This window comes from Scomber scombrus, chromosome 11 (genome assembly GCF_963691925.1).
Source record: "Scomber scombrus chromosome 11, fScoSco1.1, whole genome shotgun sequence".
NCBI classification, from domain to species: Eukaryota; Metazoa; Chordata; class Actinopteri; order Scombriformes; family Scombridae; genus Scomber; species Scomber scombrus.
Genome location: NC_084980.1, coordinates 6,001,988 through 6,021,285, shown reverse-complemented (window position 1 = coordinate 6,021,285; position 19,298 = coordinate 6,001,988). Strand labels below are relative to the sequence as shown.

Here is a 19,298-nt window from a genome sequence, read left to right as displayed (position 1 = left end):
CCTGAAAATAAGAATAATTGTGTTTTTGTTACCATAGAATAAGCCCTTTATATCTACATATGGAACAGGTCCTTTTACATGGAGCCCACCATGTTGCACCGCCATGTTTCTACAGTAGCCCAGAATGGACAAACCAAACACTGGCTCTAGTGAAGAACTTTCATGAATTTTGCAACCACTGTACATTCTCTTACACACTTGGAACAGAGGGGGCGGGGGGATATTCAGTTGGCTGCAATCTATAAAGTCACCACGAGATACCATTAAATCTTACACACAGGTCCTTTAATGTTACAAACCATCTTCTTCTTTGTCAGCCATTTGGAAACAACTCTGTCAGTGTAGAAAGAATCATTTAATGTCACATATACATGGTATAAACAATACAACTTGCAATGTAACTTTCAAGACTTAATCAAGTTCTTCAATCATTCATGGCCGGTTCCCTTTTCCTATAAGGAATTTAAGCATCTTAAAACACATGTCAAATATGAAATATGTACCATCTTTCAACCCACATCTGCAGACATGGAGGAGGCTGTATTCTTCTCATCACAACCAGTGCTAGAGTCAATCAGGTACAATGTCTTGCCACATTTAACCTTACACTTGCAAGCTGACGTGTACTATTTATCTGTACATTTCCATAAAAAACATACAACTTTGAGATGCTTCAGGTCCACTCCTGGTCCAGAAAAGAAACAGCATGGATTTCAAATGTCAGTTCCTCCCCAGACTACAGTGTGTGATCACAAGAACTGTTAACCACACCTTAGTGTGTCTATTTATGTGTGTAAATTTGGCATGTCCCCATGTTCCGATGTTGTCTTCTATGTTGTTCCGTGTTGCTGGTCTGATTTAAATGTCTTGGCATCGTACACCCACACAGTGTCTATGCCCTCTCCGGCAGTGTGTTCAGGTACCCAGGTGGGGAAGGGAAATCGGCAGGCCACCACCTTGGCTGTGCTCGGTAACTCGCTTGCCAGCTTCAGCTCCAGCTGGTCCATCTGTACATACAACCAGACAGCAACAATTATGAGTGATACTGTTTACCAAATATAAATTAAGGCTTTCAGGTGGAGGTCGACAGCTCTTGATGCATATATGATCAGTCATACATGTATCTATTGTATGATTTGATCCTGTCCATTTTTAGCAGACATTGATTAAAACAGGAGTTAATAGTGCTACGACTACTGCTACAAGATGTTGTTGGCCAAACAGCAGAACTCACCATTTGAGGGACTCCAAAAATGACAACATTGGAATACTGTGCAAAACTGACCTGGGGAAAGATTGAGAAATATTGGGAATGAGACAGAGAAATGACACTTAGTTAACCAGTCACTGCTGCACATGAAGGTTAATATAAGGTTTAGCAAAATACTTCACTATCTTGTTGACAAGGGCAATGCATTTAACATTTTCTTATACTATGTGATGCCTGATTTTGTCTATAATGAGTAGAAGACATTGGGTGCAGTGTTTCATTCATTAAATCTTTCTCAGTTCCTAAAAACTGGGCTTGCTGTCACTGACCTTCCACAAGTCCGAGATGTGGAAGGAGGTGGAGTGGTGGACGCCCTCTCTCCAGGCCTTGTAGCGGGAGTAGCACACCAGCCAGGGGTTCAGCTCGAAGCCAGAGGCCTTAAAGCCGTGCTTTGCTGCTGCTATCACCTGCGAGAGGAGGACAGAAACAAAATACAATGTTTTAACAGTACGGAAGCAACTACAGCAACAAGTGGATGTAAAGCAAGTTTGGTAACACTTTTGAGTTTTTTCCAGTTGTGTTTCTCGCACATCTAGAAAAGATATCAAACTAATAATGAGAACATGTTAGAAGAAAAAGCGAAATTCAAAAAGGATGTTCATTTGTACAAGGTTTAGATAAAGTGACAATAACCTGCAGTATCAGTTTGGTACAATGTAAAGTAACAGTGTCAGTCACTCTCACAGAGCACACTGTCGTTGGGTTTTGTTGGCAGCTCAGTAACAATAAACACAGTTTCTAACTTATTGTTCCTCAAGGTCTGAAAAGCAACACTGAAGCTGAACCAAGACCCAGGATAACTCTGTATATACACACACATCAAGAAATAATTAGATAATAAACCATTCAGTATTATGAGTAGTATCAATGAATTTGGGGATTCAATTTGAAGATGTTGCTAAGCGATGATGGTAGAGGTAAGAACATACACATATATATGATGGATATTTATACTGATATGAGACTAGATATCGTCTTAGATTCTGAAAATCGTAATATCGCGACATTTCATCAGAGTTGTCTTTTCCTGGTTTTAAAGGCTGCATTACAGTTAAGTATATAATTTTCTTAACTTACCAGACTGTTCTAGCTGTTCTGTTATATACCTTTTTATCCACATTACTGATGATTATTTATAAAAAAATGTCATAGTGTAAATATTTTTGTGAAAGCATCAACAGTCATCTCTATAATATTGTTGCAATATCGATATCGAGGTATGTGGTCTAAAATATTGTGAAAGCACACAGTCACTTTACATTAACTGGCACTTCTCTTGATCTTACCTATCTTATTTTTTAACCTTTTTTTATATTTTAATATATTATTGTTGTATGCATCGTTTTACTATGTGTTTGTTGTGGGTATGTTGCGTGTAAGGAGAGCAGCAAAATAAGAATTTAATTGCATTGTCTGACCCGTTTTTTTTACCATGACAATACATTTCTTTATCTTTATCTTATTATATTTTATTTTGTCCATATCGCCCTCGCCCTATATAGGGCCTACTAACACTTAATGGCTCAAACAACTAATCAATTAATCGAGAAAATAACTGACAGAAAGAATAAAAAAATAAAAAATAAATAAAAACATCTTTAGTTGCAGTTCCATTCTTTAACGACAGGAGGAGACAGAACACTTACTATCCTCCCATCTCCACTGCCAATGTCCGCCAGCGTCCCTGTTCTGGCTCTCAACACCTTGAAGACGTTTTGAACCTGTTCGGTGGTCGCAGGGACAAACGGCAAACACACTTTTCTCAGCGCTGGAGCTACAAATGGCGCTGTGGCGGCGTACAGCCCGACTACCGCCCCACCCAGCAGCCCCGTAATCACCAGACCGACTCCACTGCTGCTCCTGCCGGTGCTGCTGTCACTGTGTGCGGCTGACTGCAGGATAACCTCCTCTTTAGACATGATGAGAGCGTTACGGAAACTAAAGCTGTCATAAATACAATGACATGGTAGTAAAATACACTGCACCTGCAAAAAAGAATTGAAACCAATAAAGTGACTAATGCTAAAAAAGTTGTAGTGCCCGAGCACCAATGATGACCTTTGCAACGCTGTTATACGTCCGACTGGACAACATGGCATGGGTAACAGAACAAAGGTTCCGCGCTGCTGCTGCTGCTGCTGCTGCTTCAGTTCAGTCACATTCAATTCAACGGGGCTTTACTGGCATGGGAAACAGACGTTTGTTGTCAAAGCAGGTGTGAAATAAAATAAAAAACAAACACAAAAACAACAAATATACATAAGCAGAAGAATTGTGATTTTGCTGTTAGAAACATGAGTAAAAAATAAAAACCTTAGAAAAATGCAGACTTGCCACTTAAAAAATATAAATAAGTGAAAGCTATATAAACACTGAACCAAATTTTTGTTTTTTGTTTGCTTCTTCTGTAACGTTTAACCAACGCTGGCATCCATGGGGTTGCAATACTGCCATCTTCTGGACGTAGTTGACTCCTTCAGTGTCCAGTTTGCCACACATTTTCCATCAGGTATCTGGTCAAGCACCTTCAGCCTAGTCCACCAATACCACTCTCCAGTATGTAATTTAATCCTGCTCCTGATGTCCCCAGTCTTTCCATTTGCTCCATCATGTCCTTTCTCTCTGATATATATAATAATTAAAGCTGATGATCAATGTTTCTAGTTTCTGGTACCTGACAATGTTCACAAAGAGTGGTTGGATGCCTCCCTGTAGCATGAAATGCTATATGCTATATGCTATATAAGTTTGCATCCTATTCTTATTCTGATTTTGAAAGTTTATTGCACTTGTGTTCATTGTTCTTGAATGTATTGCAATTACTTTGAATAGTAAGTCCTGATGATTACTGGACACACCTGACATAGGAGTGGACAGTGCAGAGACCTGATCACTACAGACCAGGACTTTGTTTGCTCATTTCTCAAGCCATAAAAATGGCGTTTGCTTTACTCACCAGTGCCTGATTGGACGAGTACTTAAAAATAAATTAAAAGCAAGTACAAATAAATACACAGATACTCACTAAAATGAAAAATGATAGCACTATGGAGTCGAGCACAATAAAGGAAAAGGGGAAATAACTATATTTAATGGAATAAATAAATAGACACAGCATATTATCAACCAAATTAAAATAATTCTGCCAAAAGTAAAATGGTGCAGCACAAGACAAACCAAGAACTGAAACTCAAACACACATAAATTAACATAAATACTTCCAAAAATAACCCAAAAAACCAAACAATAAATAAAATAATAAAATAATATATCCATTCACAGGGTGACAGAAAATGTAAGCTCCAGTTTCTGTCACAATTCCTTTCAGAGTTGATATGCTTCAAAATAATGTGACACCTTTCAAGTCCTCAATCCTATATTTGAAAATCATTATTTTCTTTGTGTGCTGACTAGTATGATAACAGTATTTAGTGTTTCCATGTTATATCTGGTTTAGTTATTCTTCATATCTGATATTCTGGAGCAGCACACAAGAAAAATCTCTTAGTGGATAATGTGTAGAAGGACAATGACGTTGAGTATTTTTACAACTTTCTCTCTTTGGTGGTGCACGTCCAAGCGTACTGTTACAAGAAACACAGCAACGCATCATCCATTCACAACCTCAAATATGATGCACTCATGAATATAGTCTAACCCAGAGTTATCATTTCAGGCTAAATGAGGAACAAAAGAGAAGTGTGATGTGTTAGAATGAGTAGGAACGCTCACTTCCCTGACACATCCATCCCATTATATCACATTATCATAGCAGATGTGTCACAGCTGCTTTTAAACTCTTTGGCTGAGTACATGTTTCACAAGCTCTTCTCCACCATTTCTGCTCGTACAGTGTCAAACCTGCACTTCACTTGGAATATATGGGACCAAGAAACTGTAACATGAGCTGTAAAGATCAGCTTCATGTGTATCATTTAAACTAAGATCTCATTTTTAAAAAGGGTTTACAAAGAGGAGAGGAGTTAGGCGCAATAGATCAAAAACTGAGGTTATGCTACTCTTTCATCCTTTCATCAAATCATTATCCCGTCTATTTACTCCTTCAGTCAGTTTGAGTACAGTTACATTCATGTCTTGATTCATACACAGCTTTTTGATAAGCATGTGGCCTTACATTAGAAGTCATTAGACAGTGTACGGTGGACAGTGTGGTCCAGCCCTGCCGTGCCGTGAGGGATCTGATGGTGGTGAATGTGGTGCCTGCTGGTGGTGGGACCATCGTCCATCATCAAATCATCCTCCTCCTCCGCTCTGTACCCCTCTCCCCCATCCTGAGAATAGCTATGTTTCATTACCAGGATGCTCCTTCGACTGGCTGGGGTAACGTGATGGGAGAGGCGTGGAGACTGCTGGCTCATCATCATTGGGGGCGGCGGCGGCGGAGGCACCATCCCCACACCATCCGATACAATGGTAGCCTCTCTCATGCTCAGGTTGCTGCGGCTACCGTGGACACTGCCATGCATGCTCCCGTGGTGCGAGCCACAGTGGTGCTCACGGATGCATTTGGAGGAGGAGCGGCGGAGCTTGTGAAACTTCTCGAAGTCTTCGGCCATGGCTGCGTCTGTCAGGTCGCCGGATGGAGCCCTGCGCAGAGTGCAGAGCTCGTAGTGGGGGGGCTCAAAGCCGGGGTGGAGGAGGGCAGGGTCGAAGTCATCTCTGAGGACACATAGAGGAAAGGGTCAGAGAGACAAGCACAAAAAAGCAAAGACAACTTGTCAAACTATTACTAAGTCCACTAATTTAAGAGTTTATTCTTCAGTACCCCAAATAGTGAGAAATATGTTATGTACTAATGCAATGTATCAGCACAAAAACTAAAATAACAACATACTCACACAGACCTGCCAATTATGTGCTGCTTAAACCTGCATCACTGAGAATAATGAACTTTAATAAAGGTCATTTTTAGTGAGGCTCATTCAGCAAAGGTTAGGGTTAGGGTTAGGGGATGGGGTCCTCACTACCCAGTAGCTATGGCGGACTTCCTATAAGCCTCCCCACAACGCAGTCAGCAAGTGAAGAGCCATGAAGAACCATAAAGAAAAATGCTCATCAATCATTTTTTCCTTATAAAGTGTTTAAGTGCATCTTGTTGTTGGCGTGGTTCTTGCTAGTGAAACAAACTAACACTTAAAATTTTCGACAGAGGTGACTTTTTCCTGACATTTGTGTAAGAGTAAGGTTGGAGTTCAACAGTATTTTACTGTATTTGAGTTCAGAATAAATTCTAATTCTCAAATCAGAATCCTTTTTTCTATAGTTGCTTTTTTTGTCTGTGTGAAATCAGTTAGCTGCAGATGCTGGAAATGAAGTTGATGAGAGCAAAGTTTGTGGCCTTAAAACCAAAATAATGACCTAAAAACCAAACTCTGAAAAAATTCACAGGGTCAGGTTTTAATTCTTTATGTAAAAGTATTACACTCGAAGCATTTAGATAAAACTGAAAATGTTATTTCATGGGTTGCATCACTGATGGATCTCAAAACGTATTTTGCCATGGAATCCTTGATTAATGATCCAACAGCACACAAGCAGTGAATGGCAGGACATCTGCTCACAAACAACTTCCCCATCAACTTAAAACTGGCTCACAGCTCATTAAACTGATGTATTATAGTGATTACAGTTACTCAGAAAGCGGAGAGAGACACATTTAATCTCTCTCCTTGCATGTTTGATTAGTTTCTTCTACAGCCTTTAATTTAGTCCGAAGGAACTGAGTGCAGACTTGTGTCGTGTTAAAAGTGATACGGAAATCTTACTAGGTCTGACATAAGATTGCTGTTGTGACATTTATGTAAAAGTGACCAAGGTGTTTATTCAGATTCAAAACTGACATGCTTTCCATCAGATTAATGTAAAGGGGTACATGTCTGAAATAATTCACAGGGTAACATACAGATAACATACAGTTATTTGATCATTTCTGTCTATAAAGATATTGATTAGTGCAGATTTCGGCAAGGGATGTACCATTCCAATCTTTATCGTGAGTACTACATGCCAAATGTTAACATCAGCATTTTTCTACTGACTTCAGTTAAGGTTTTCCTCATTTTGGACCATTTCATAAGCCAACCCAAAACCTACTGTATTAAAAACTGAAGGCCAGCATTATTTACGCATAGCAATGCGTTTTGTTTTCCATCATGCATTCTTTCCTATCTTACTCTACTATATGAATGAGAAACTCACTAAAAAGGTATTGTTAGCTACAGTGTTTAAAGTATTTAATGATAAGATAATAATTTAATTTTAAGTAAACTTTTGAGATGATCCAACCTGCGGATGATGTATTTCTTGCGAGGCTGTTTGACCTGGATGATGACTGAGATGACGAGTAAGATGACAACCAGGCCACAGGTGACTCCAATAATAGTGAGGTTAGTGTGATCCAGAGTGTCAAGGATGCTGGCTTTCCTCTTCTCTAATTGGGGACACAACATAGAAAGAACTTCAGGTTTGTTGCAAATACTTAGCTGGTGATGAGTTTCTCAGCCTGTGTGTCAGGGTACCTTTGCAGTGATTCTCATCCCACGGGTAAACACAGTTCTGGATACCATTGCATACCAGGGTTTGGTTGATGCACATGTTGCTATGGCAAAAGAAAGTGTCTCTTTCACATGGAGCTGAAAAATAAAAGACAAGAGTCATGCAGCTGTTGTATACACTAAACTGAAAAATATTCCACTTTTGACTAATAATTTGTGTCGAATGTGGTTTTTCCATAACAATAGATTCTTATAAGCACATCTACTCCCTGTCTGTCTCTGAAAAATCCAGAATCTATGAATGCACAAATAGTTTTGTTTTAAAAGATTAATTGTTGGACACAAATGTTACCACCAGATGGCACCAAATATAACATTTGCAATCATATTGTCTTAAAATCCAATATTGTCTGGCAACTTTGGAGGTGGCAGAACAAGCTGAAAGCAAAATAAAATTTGTTAAAAGTTGAAAAAACTGCAGAGTTGGTTAATAATGCTCATGGGCTCATCCCTACAATACTACTACAGTCAGTGTCCTTATATTTAGCTTATTTGGATTAATACATGTTCTTTAACTAACCCCTTTTCAAGTCCCAATATAGCAGCCATAAGTAAAAGGGAAGTAACAATAGGAGGTACTATCATTTTATTATTGTTTATTCTACACTTTACAGATACACACCTGTTAAAAAGAGCTTTCCCTCAGTCAGGTAAACAGAACAGGAATTGACAACTATTCACTCACGTTCATGGAAGGTTGTGAAGAGGATCTTAAATCTGCTTTTCCTGCTTCCCTCATCCGCCCACATCCTCACCACTCCCACAGAGGACACCAGCATGACATCGTTGGCCACCGTCGAGCAGAACTTATTTTTCAGGTGCTCCACTGAACTGCTGCCATCATAGATGGCAACAAAGTTACGCTTGCACTCGTTCGAGTTGTGCATCTCATACTCCAGAAAACGCATGTAGACCTGTGTGGGGATGAAAGGATGAGTACAATCAAGTTAAAGTGCGGTGAAGATATCGGGGTGTGGTGACATTTACTCATCCTGGCTCATGTGTCATACTTGTTTTTCTTTCTACTTCTAATTCCTTCTTTTTATGTTCTATTTTACTTTCATTTTTAAAAGAATGTACCAAGTGAATTAGTTTGTACTAATTCAGCAAAACTATCACCACTAAATTATTAGCCTCATGCTAACACTTTAGCACTTTAGCTAATATTACTATTGCCTTTTTGTAGGCCTCTGGGTTACCTGTCAGATGAGAAAATAAGAATGTGTAGCCACTCCTATGCCGAAAGGATAATCTAAAATCTTTGGAAATCAGCAATTTTTGAGAAGGAGATTATTAGAAAAAAATGCAAGAAGAAGTATAGCACTGGCCTGAACGGTAAAAAAGGCGGGAAAACATTTTTCTTTCTTACAAATGTCAAAAGCAGATCTCTTGTATAAAAAGTGAATGTTACTGGTTTATATATAAGAAAAAAAGACCATATAAGAACATAGAAATATATTACCCAACAATCCTATGTTTTTATAATCTAGAGATGTTGTTGCTAAGTGTTAGATCCTTTAAGGTTGTCTTGAGAAGGATATACCAGCATTTCATCATTCATCAGTTCTTTCAAAAATGTGTGTATTTTAAAGTTACTACTACTACGAGTAACAGTAACCAGCAAACAGCAAGATCAACAACAGTTTGACATATACAGACCCTAGCTCTTGGTGGAGCCCTGATGTACCACCTGCAGTCCACAGCCTCAGTCTGCAGGGCTCGGGCCTCTCTGGCTATCTGCGCTGATTCCACAAAACCCTCCGGACCACCCAGCTCGAAGTCACAATCTGTGGAGAACAGCAGCAGGTTTCTGTCCATAAAATTTAACTGACTTTGTAATTGTAGGGATTTTTTTTGAAACCTTTTGGTGATTGCTGCTTATTGGTTTGACTATTACAGTAATAAATGGGTAAATATATTTATATCATACTAGGTATTTCACACCACAACAGCTGTTTCCCTATTGGTTGCTATTTTACACGTCAGCATGTTGGCAGTTGCCAATAAAATTATGTTTAGGTAATTCTTAACTTCACAGAATATCCTCAATTTAATCTGTCGATGCATTTAATTTAACAATTTAACAGCTCCATAATGATGTTCAGGTGTATTTTCAATTACCAATTGCTGAACTGCTTTGTTTGATATTGTATTGTGTAGTGATCACATAGTTAAAATACTCACATGGCAGTGCTGGAAGTTCCCCAAGCTCTTTGAACTCAGGATCTAAAGCAGAAGACAAAGAAAAATATATTTATGTCACATTTAAAGAAATGTTTCCTCAAATAGGGGTCATGATTCAAAATGGGCTACCGGACTTGAGTCCTAATTAACAGTCCCAGGGTGTTTCCTGTATGGAAAAGAAAATGCATTTCACCAAAATCCCCTCCAGACATGTTTTTAAGATATATAAAATATTCATCTTGTCATGGTTTTATTTGGCTTTATGTTCCCAGTTGACATTATCCACTACGACTTCTTCCACGGTTGTCTGGTAATAAGTTGGGTTTCTACATGATGTAAACTAGTTGTGTACTTACAGTGGCAGGTTACTATAAACACAAGTATTTTGGCTTCTGTTATTTGGCTTTTATCTGATTTTGTTTTTCAGAGAAGTACAGGAGAATGTATACCATTATCTGCCTCATTGTGTTTTCTGGGTTTTCGGTTTTCTATTTGCTCTGTTTTGCATTTTCTCCTGTGTCACCATGCTTGCTTTCCCCTCCACACCCGCCCTACATCTGCATCTTTAGCCCTGCCTTGTTCCCAGAGTTTTCCTCGGCCAATGAGCTCCTTGCCAGTCCTCTGTCGAGTCACCTGTTCTCTATCCCCTCATAAACTCTGTCTGTATTTAAGCCCTGTTTTCAGTTCAGTCTTTTTGAATCATTTGTTCATTCTGCTCTGTTTGTACTGTGTTGTTCAGTTTTTTCTGAATAAATTGTTTCTAATATGGTTTTTCCATCAGAAAAAAAATCAACTACGTCTTAATTAACATCCACTATTCTCCCTCATTAAAAATCCAGAATCTATAAATATGCAAATATTATATAGAGGTTAAACTGCTGAATGTAAGATGTCTCCTACTTCAGGTCCATTTTGTCATTGTTTTTAAAGCGGAGGCTTCAAATTTCACGTCAAAAACACGTGTGTAAGTCATATATTGGATATACCATTAGACGCAGTGAAACTCAAATATCCAACTAATGGAACAGGAAGCAAAAGACCTTTTTAAGTGGAAGGCGACTTTAGGAACACGTTGTATGTGAGATGTGTTCCACATATTGTCACTGTCGGTGCAGATTTAGTCAAACGCTCTTTTTTAAATACTTTTCATTAGTTAAATACATAAAAGCTGACCAATAGCATTGACTTATAAAAAATTATAAAAATGGTCAAATATGGAGATATGAGGTTTCTGCCCGACAACAGTGGTAAAAAGAAAATAGACAGATGTAGTATCTGCATGTACTTTAAGTAACCATACTTACACAGCACCCTGTAGATATACTGTTTATTTTACAATGTATGCTCAAAATATATTTGGAGATATTTACAGGTGTGATTCAGCAAGAAAAGTAAAAGAGTAAAAAATGCAACAATCTCATCTGCAGAGATTTTTAAACACGTCTAATCTTATCTGGAGGATTAGAATAGTGTGCGTGCAATAGTTACAATAACACATTTTGTCTTTGAAAAGGGTGGAGATTAAAATAAAATCTATGATCTGAGATTTTTTTTAAGTACAATGAATAAAAAATGCCACAGAATAAAAATAACAATATGAAAGACATACTGTAAAATAAAATAAAAACACAGCAAGCTGAGGCTTATATAATCTGTGTACCAGCACATTTCCTACCCTCATTTAAACTCCCCTGAAACCCTGATGCCCTTCTGCAAAAAAAAAGAAAAAGAAAAAAAACACACTTAGCATCATGGTAAAGATATTGTGTCCTAAACCTTTGTGCTGATGAATCTACTTGCTAGGTGGATTATAAATCCAGATATAGCAGCTTAGTTCAGGACAGATTAGGTTCCACCAGCAGTGATAACCTGGTGATAAAAATGTCAAATCTGCAGCCGTTTTCATATTGTTTGGAGGAAAATCCATACATTGATTAAATATGGCTAAAAAATAAAATTGAAAACAGCATAAAAGCAAGTAAAAGCAAACGTGTATTCAAGGAGGCAGTGAGGACTTTTCAATTCAAATTTTTAAAAAGATTACGGCTGCACATTTGTCTGAGGTTGTGATATAAGAAGAGCAGGTGATGAACTCAATTGAGGCTCAAATCAACAAGGACTCTCATTAATCCTCTCGTGTTCCTTACCCGTTTCTGCTTCAGGCTTGGCCAGATTATTCAGTTTCATTCCTATGTGTGTGTGTGTGTGTGTGTGTGTGTGTGTGGTACAACAATATATTCCCAAAGGCTTTATAGCTCATGTGAGGGAAAAAAGAGTAAAATATAGATGAAGGAAAGATATAGGATGGTTTATGTATGTAAATCCTCTCCAAATATTGTTCAGCCTTAAAATGTGTGTAACACAACATTTTTTCCCCCACTCAACTAATGTGGAATAAAATAAAATGATTAGTATGTTAACTGATTACTGTATAAGTGAATTTTACAATGTCCACTGCTGTCAACAGTAAAAACTTAAAACAGAGCTAAATGCACTGGAATGTAAAACTGTAATCTCCGTTCATTTTTCACTATTTCTGCTCTTAAAACAGCTTTTTGTGAGGATTTGACAATATGATCACCCCTATACCTCAATGTTGGCAAAAATAGCTTTTTTCTCACTGCATGCAGCCAAAAATACACAACAACAGTAATTCACACAAAGAATTGTTCATATGCAAAGTTTGAGAATCCAAACACAGAAGAATCCTTAACTCAGAACTCACATGCAATTGATCACCACTGCAACATGAGAAAAATGCAACATGTATTCTTTAAAAAGGGCTGTGCATACCAGCCCTTAAATTAAATATTGTACGTGAGTGTATTGACTATGTATGACAATTTACTGAAATACAGGAAGATATGCCAATCAGTGCACAGCTTCCTGCTCTGTAAGGTAACAATACTTGAAACCATGTCACAACAAGTAAGAAAAGTAGACATTCATTTCCAGCACATGAATGAAGTGATGGCTGAATGAAAGGGGGCCGTCATATAGGAAGTCTGTTTGCTACAGCAGCAACACCATCAATTTGTCAAAAGTCACACAAAACCATGAGAAAGAGAAGTCTGAGTTTTAACAGGGACAGAGACTGGCAGAGTATTTTCAGAGAGGAAAGGAAATATCCAGGTATACAGAAAACAGTAGACAGAAATTAATACATCAATCAAATCAGATTTTCAGCACTGATTCATGTTACATTTTCAAACTGTAATTCATTAGCTTTTACTCTAGCAGACTAAATATAGACTATATTTTGACATTCACATGATATATTCAGCCCATTGAAACTTGCAATCTAAATGAAATAATAAATCTCAAACCTGAAATATGAAAATGGCTGAATTCGTGTGTAACTGTTGAAGGTAGTCTATAGGATTCCTATATTTAGGCTATATGAAGTGTATTATAGATTATAGACCTAATTATTTTGTTATTTCAGCTACATTTAAGTACACAAGCTGCTTTTAATAATAAAGTATCAGTGATTGAGTCCTGTATTACTTGATATTGGATCAAAACCAAATGTTGCTGCATAGTGCACCCTTACAAAGTAACACATAGCTTGGTTGGGCTTTTCAAGGGATTTATTGATGATGATGAAAAATATGAAATATATTTTAAAGGTTAAGTCTCAGTTTATGAAATGTGTAATTAAAAATTCTAGGTTTAGAAAATGTTGTGTGGGTATGTTTGAATGTGAATTCTCTCCTGCCACCCACAATGAGTGGAATTAGACAGGAGATTAGCATTTGGCATGAGAGACTCATTACATCTGATGTAAACAGACAGAAAACAGCGTCTCCTGATCTGTCAGTAATGAAAAGTATCTTCTTAAAGGGATAGTCCGTAGCATAGTTTATAGTATGTTGCAGAGTGTGTTGAAGAAGTTGCTGACACGGCGAAGTTAGGTGAATATAAGGTAAAATGTTATGAAATAATACAGAAATGGTGCCTGAAACTTTCAGAAAAATAGCTTTGAGCTCCCGACATGACCTCAGTCCCCCGGCAACTTCAGCAATTAGTGTGTGTGGGAAGGACTTGCTGAAATTTATAGTCTGAAACTGGAACATCCCTTGAGGAAAACAAAGATGATATAGGGGCACAAAATCATATTAAGAAAGAAAGAAAGAAATGTGGCGGGATGGCTGGATGGACAGGGGGATGCAGATTAATCTCTGCCCCTCGTCAGCGTAGGTGGCCTATAAAATCTGCTGTTAATAAAGCCTCGGCCTCCGATTGCCTTAAGCTGCTACTGCGGCTCAGCACTGACAAGCTGTATTCCCCTGAAGACAAGCTTTCATTAACTCTTGTGTGTGTGACTGAGGAAACAAGTGCCCATGTGTGTGTGTGTGTGTGTGTGTGTGTGCGCGTGTGCATGCGTGCGTGCGTTTGAAGAAATGCTGCCCTCCTCTTCCCCCGTCAGCTGCAGCTGGTGTGCCTGCACTGCAAATGGAAATGAGAGAACATCCCCAGCAGCATGCAACCAGACCACTATTAAAGTTGCAATACGCACATTTTTGACAACAATAAAGCAATAGCTTGTATTGTACATCGCTGCAGATCATTTAATGGAGTTGAAGGATTACAAGCTTTTTCTGTGGCCCGAGTAAGAATCATAACTCACACACTTTACTCTGTCTTTCCTTTTAAAAGCGCAAATTCTGAAAGATGCTGACCTACAGCTACAGCAGAGGTGTATACTGTATGTATGTGATATACTACATTGTGCCAATTGACATTTAAATGTCCAGTGTGCTTGCAAATGTGTGTTCATGTATGTTTTGATTGGCCCATATGACCAGTGAGAGAGGTACTGTTTTGGCATGTGGCAACTAATACAGCAGGGTACTGGATTGGGAGAATGCACCAAGGAAAGTAGTTGAAGGCTTAAAGGTGTAGTATTACCATCAACATCATACTGTATGAACATATGATATAAGCATAACAATATAGCAGAGATGCAAAATTATGTGAAATATGTATAAAATGTTCCTCTTTTTTTTTTGCCATAGAGAGAGGTTATAGTATTATATATACATTTGGTTATGAAAAAAAATCAGATAAACTGAGAGATATAGTATTACTTTATGATATGAGTAATGTCTCCTACGTCTTAATAAATAAACAATCTAGATGAAAAAATTTATGGTCAACCAGCATTTTTTTTTAGCTCATGAAAAGTTGACATGTTTGAAAATGCATGATTTTTACAGGACAGTGATAGGACAGATACAGAGCAGAATTGTCAATCATTTGGATTCATGTATATAGCCAGCATGTGAATGTAAGTCCAATATTCACTCTCCTTTTAGCTCTGTTTGGGTCTCCACCACCTCCTCCACTTATTCACTCACTTTTTCTATTTGGTGCTGGGCAGGTAGCATATACTGACTTATTAGAGCTTTATCAGAAAAAAAAATCCTGTTGCTGTCGGAAACAAGGCTGAGACTGAACCAAAACATTAAAGTGACGCTAAAGATGCTAACATGCTCAGTATCTACGACGAACTGGATAGGCGGGTGGTCATTTGTTACTACAAGCCACCACTTTTATATCACATGTGGCCATTTGAACTATTGTTGATATAAAAATATTTACTAGTGCACCTTTAAAGCTGTCTTAACATGAATATTAGCACTGTAAATTTAAAAAATAGCCCACCATTAGTCCTCTCTAGATAGTTGGACACACAGCATCACGCATTACTCACCTTGTGTGAAGTTATAGCGGGCAGAGAAACCAGTGGACTCCAGTTCTCCATCAGCCACAAACTTAATGTACAGGTACCTCCCACTGGAGCGGACATAGGCGGGGCTTTCCTGCCCACAGTAACGACCGATGATGGGCGAGAAACCAAAGGGTCCATCGCGGACCTCAATGTGGTCAAACTTGCACTCCCAGGACGGCTCGATGGAATACTTCTCATCGAAAAACAAGTCGATGCACTGGCGAGGAGCAGCTGAGAGGAGGAGGAGAGGTTGAGAGCAGGTGAGATAAATGTAGAAGAGGTGAAGCAGGAGTGGAGAGTATAAAAAGATAAAGATGAAAGCCTCACCTTCTATAATGTACACACATTCCCTCTCAGCAGGGTATTTCTCTGGGAAGTTGGGTGAGGTGAAATACCCTCCATCAGGCTCCTTTATCCAAGTCCCACACTGCCCAGCGGGTGTCACACCTGAGTTGTTCTTCACTGAGCAGATGGATAAAAGTTTTTAGCTCAACACAAGTTGTAAAGCTGTTTGTATTTTTTCTTTTTATTATTATCTTTAAACCCTGAAAATGCAGTTGATTTGTTGTTGTATAAATAGTATAACTGAGCAAATTATCTTCACTTTTGTGACTGAAAATGACTTGAAAGTGTGATTGTAGACAGCTGAATATGAGAGAGCATGTCCAACTTGCCCATTAGCTATGGCTTACACTAGAAAATGCAGTTTGAGTTTGATCTGTTTGATATATCACAGAATAAGAGCACTTAAGATACGACTCTAGATTCTAGAGAGTATGTCCAACTTGCCCATTAGTTGTGGTTTATGTTAGAAAACACAGTTTGAGTTTGATATATCACAGAATAATAGCACTTAAGATGTTATTCTAGATTATTTACACTATGTTCATTACTGAACAACCTACTGATTTTTTGGGGCTTTTTTGCCTTTATTTGACAGTTGGTGGCAGAGAGGCCCACAGGAAACAAGAGGAGAGAAACGGGTATGACATGCAACAAAGGTCCATTGCCAGACTCGAACCAGGGACATGCGGATAAATGGTATGCTCTTTTACCACTCGGCTGCTCCTATATAATAATTTATAAATATTTACTCTAAAAATTCCACAAAGCAGTGAAAAATGCTGATCAGTTTCATTTTTCAAATTTAAAGGAGGCATACACAAATGTGTAGTTCATAATGAGTCTTCCTACATCCTCCTGTGTTCCTCTACATAATTAACGAAGAGTTACAATATTTCTGGATGATACCTTGAGTTTTTGCTTTGGTGGCTGTAGCACCTGACAGCTCAGGTAGGATGAGGACTGCTGCTAAAGCTGAAAGAGAAGATTAAAGATGATTGTTTTGCTATTAGTCAGAAAAAACACAACACATAATGTAGTTGGAAGCACATGAAAACGAAATATGGACAACCAGCATACTATAGGATTACAAACATATACTGTTCATACACACATTTAATAACTTGAGTTTAAAAACATATGTAGGTAGATTATAAAACATGAAACTTACCGATGGGCAGCAGAAGTTTGTGCAGCATTTCTGTTCCCTGAGGATGAGTTGCTCTATCTCTAATATTGCCATTAAATTGTCTGAACTACACGGAGCCGTCAGGTCCCATTAGTGAGGGGAAAAACGTATTCTTCAGCTCATCAGTTCTTCCCAAAATGCTCCAAGTCCGACAGCAAAGAGTTCGTCATTTCCATCTCTGTCTGTCTCTCAAAGAGCTCAAAAGATTACACGCCCGTCCGACACAAACCTTCACATTTTTGCTCCACCTTTAGGCTGTATTAATCCTCTCCAAAGACTCAGTCACTGACAAAGCTGCGACCCGCTGCACAAGTGTGCCGACAACTACCCTGCTGTGCGTGTTCTTGTGCGTGTGTGCGCGCGCATCATTCAATTATAGAGCCCAAATTCCCCCTTCAGAAAGCTACACAATCATCACCATCATCACAACTACAATTCAATAAAGTCATGTTCAAAATGCATTTTTAATTATTTTTTATGTGTATATGTTTTAATCTGTATGCATTATTAAAGTTATAACAATGCATTCTTGGCATTAGGACTGTGCGCAGAAAAAGTATTTTTTTTTTTTTTTTTTTAATTTAAGTCAAAGTGCATTAGCATTATCATCAAAATACTTATTATTCAGCAGATTCATGTCAGTGTTATATTATTATTCATCATATTTTATTATGGCTGATGCATAAACATGTAAGCAGGATTTGAATCTTGTATCTAGTTGAGCTGGAGCCAATTTGAATTACTTTATATGCTGTTTGGCAGCATTAGCAGCAGGCTATGGTTGTTTACATGTTTTGCATGTAAATTCTTAATCTGCAAAAATAACAGCAGACAGAAAAATATGATAGAGTAAAAAAAAGTACAATATTTCCATAAAAGTAAATGTTATAATTACTGAGTTGCCTCATACTTCCTCACTACTAGTTACGCATGAGTCAGTTACATGTAGCCTATGTATGTTCAAGTTGAATATGAAAAACTTGAATATCCCATCAGAAAGATGATAATACTATAATAGTTAAAATAATAGTTTACTTTGGTGAATACATAATGTAATGAATAACTAAATTCATTTATTAGGTATCAAACCCTTTTTTATATTATGGTAGATAGCAGCAAACACAGAATGTTTGATTACTGATTATTTTATGTAAACCCAACATACCCAGTAAGACCTCAGCTAAGATATGGCTCATATTGGACTATTAATAAGCATGGCCTTTGGCTTTATGTACTGGCATGGTTTTCATGAGGGGAAAAAAAGTAAAATATACAGTCCACTTTGCATGTCAAGCCAATGTTTCAGAATTGTTTCTATGAGCTCAAATCAAAAACTTTGGGGTTATTTATTGTGTTTATTTGAGTGAAAGGCGAAAATAAGAAAATATAAGTCACCATGCTGCTGATTTATTTGATAAAATTCCTAAATAAAAATGAATCAGCAGGAAATGATGTGGGATAGGAGATGCTGGGGATCAAGCACTGAAGACCGATGGTACCAACCCGGCCTTGACCGACATGTGCTGCTGTTGACTGCCCTGAAGTGCTGTGGCTGTCTGCCAACAGCTAATTCGGCGAGCAGGAAATTATTTTCTCCCACAACAGCTTGCAGTGATGAGACACAAATTGTCTGTTTTCCCCAAATTTGTGCATAAGCTCACACAGTCCTACACATCCTCTAAGGCTCTGCTGTCATTGCCATTTACCAAGATATTAGTCTTGGAGGATATGGAGTCTTCAGGGCCAGCCAACATTCCTCCAGTGGACGAGATTCTGGCTGCCCACTTGACACCAAAATCAAGTAAATCTTACATGCTAATTAATTTTTATAGCATGTAGAAATTCCTATTAGGCATACAGCTGTGTTTATAAAATGTGCTAGTGAACTACTCAGACCAGTTTCCAAGTGCCTAGGCCTTCAGGTCAAAATCCTCTGTTTGAGCAATCACTGACTCAGTGGTATCTCCATTTTAAAGCATTCAACACAACGAGGTGGGTAACATG

General features: G+C 38.1%; 2 protein-coding genes across 2 annotated transcripts; both read right to left on the bottom strand.

Moving 5' to 3' along the window:
• Nucleotides 1-286: 286 nt before the first annotated feature.
• Nucleotides 287-3,342, bottom strand: atpsckmt (fATP synthase c subunit lysine N-methyltransferase). Its single transcript, XM_062429270.1, has 4 exons — nt 2,917-3,342; nt 1,540-1,677; nt 1,235-1,285; nt 287-1,007 (listed from the first exon to the last, which is right to left on the bottom strand). Exons 1-4 carry the CDS (start codon nt 3,187-3,189, stop codon nt 831-833), a joined length of 639 nt encoding a protein of 212 aa, XP_062285254.1. The 5' UTR covers nt 3,190-3,342; the 3' UTR covers nt 287-830.
• Nucleotides 3,343-5,406: 2,064 nt separating this feature from the next.
• LOC133990685 (neuropilin and tolloid-like protein 1) lies at nt 5,407-17,304 on the bottom strand. Its single transcript, XM_062429081.1, has 10 exons — nt 17,277-17,304; nt 17,015-17,080; nt 16,091-16,225; nt 15,746-15,994; nt 10,030-10,071; nt 9,505-9,632; nt 8,531-8,759; nt 7,810-7,923; nt 7,577-7,721; nt 5,407-5,950 (listed from the first exon to the last, which is right to left on the bottom strand). The coding sequence occupies exons 1-10, from the start codon at nt 17,302-17,304 to the stop codon at nt 5,407-5,409; spliced, it is 1,680 nt and encodes a 559-aa protein (XP_062285065.1).
• Nucleotides 17,305-19,298: the final 1,994 nt, after the last annotated feature.

Excerpts from the sequence above, each read along its gene's own strand:
- atpsckmt (XM_062429270.1), bottom strand. The coding sequence starts at position 3,189 with ATGTCTAAAGAGGAGGTTATCCTGCAGTCAGCCGCACACAGTGACAGC. Across the intron at positions 1,678-2,916 it reads GCAGTGGAGATGGGAGGATA|GTGATAGCAGCAGCAAAGCA; the intron begins GTAAGTGTTCTG and ends CTCCTCTCGCAG. Across the intron at positions 1,008-1,234 it reads TTTTTGGAGTCCCTCAAATG|ATGGACCAGCTGGAGCTGAA; the intron begins GTGAGTTCTGCT and ends TTGTATGTACAG.
- LOC133990685 (XM_062429081.1), bottom strand. The coding sequence starts at position 17,304 with ATGCTGCACAAACTTCTGCTGCCCATCG. Across the intron at positions 16,226-17,014 it reads CACCAAAGCAAAAACTCAAG|TGAAGAACAACTCAGGTGTG; the intron begins GTATCATCCAGA and ends CCATCTGCTCAG. Across the intron at positions 15,995-16,090 it reads ATGTGTGTACATTATAGAAG|CTGCTCCTCGCCAGTGCATC; the intron begins GTGAGGCTTTCA and ends TCCTCCTCTCAG.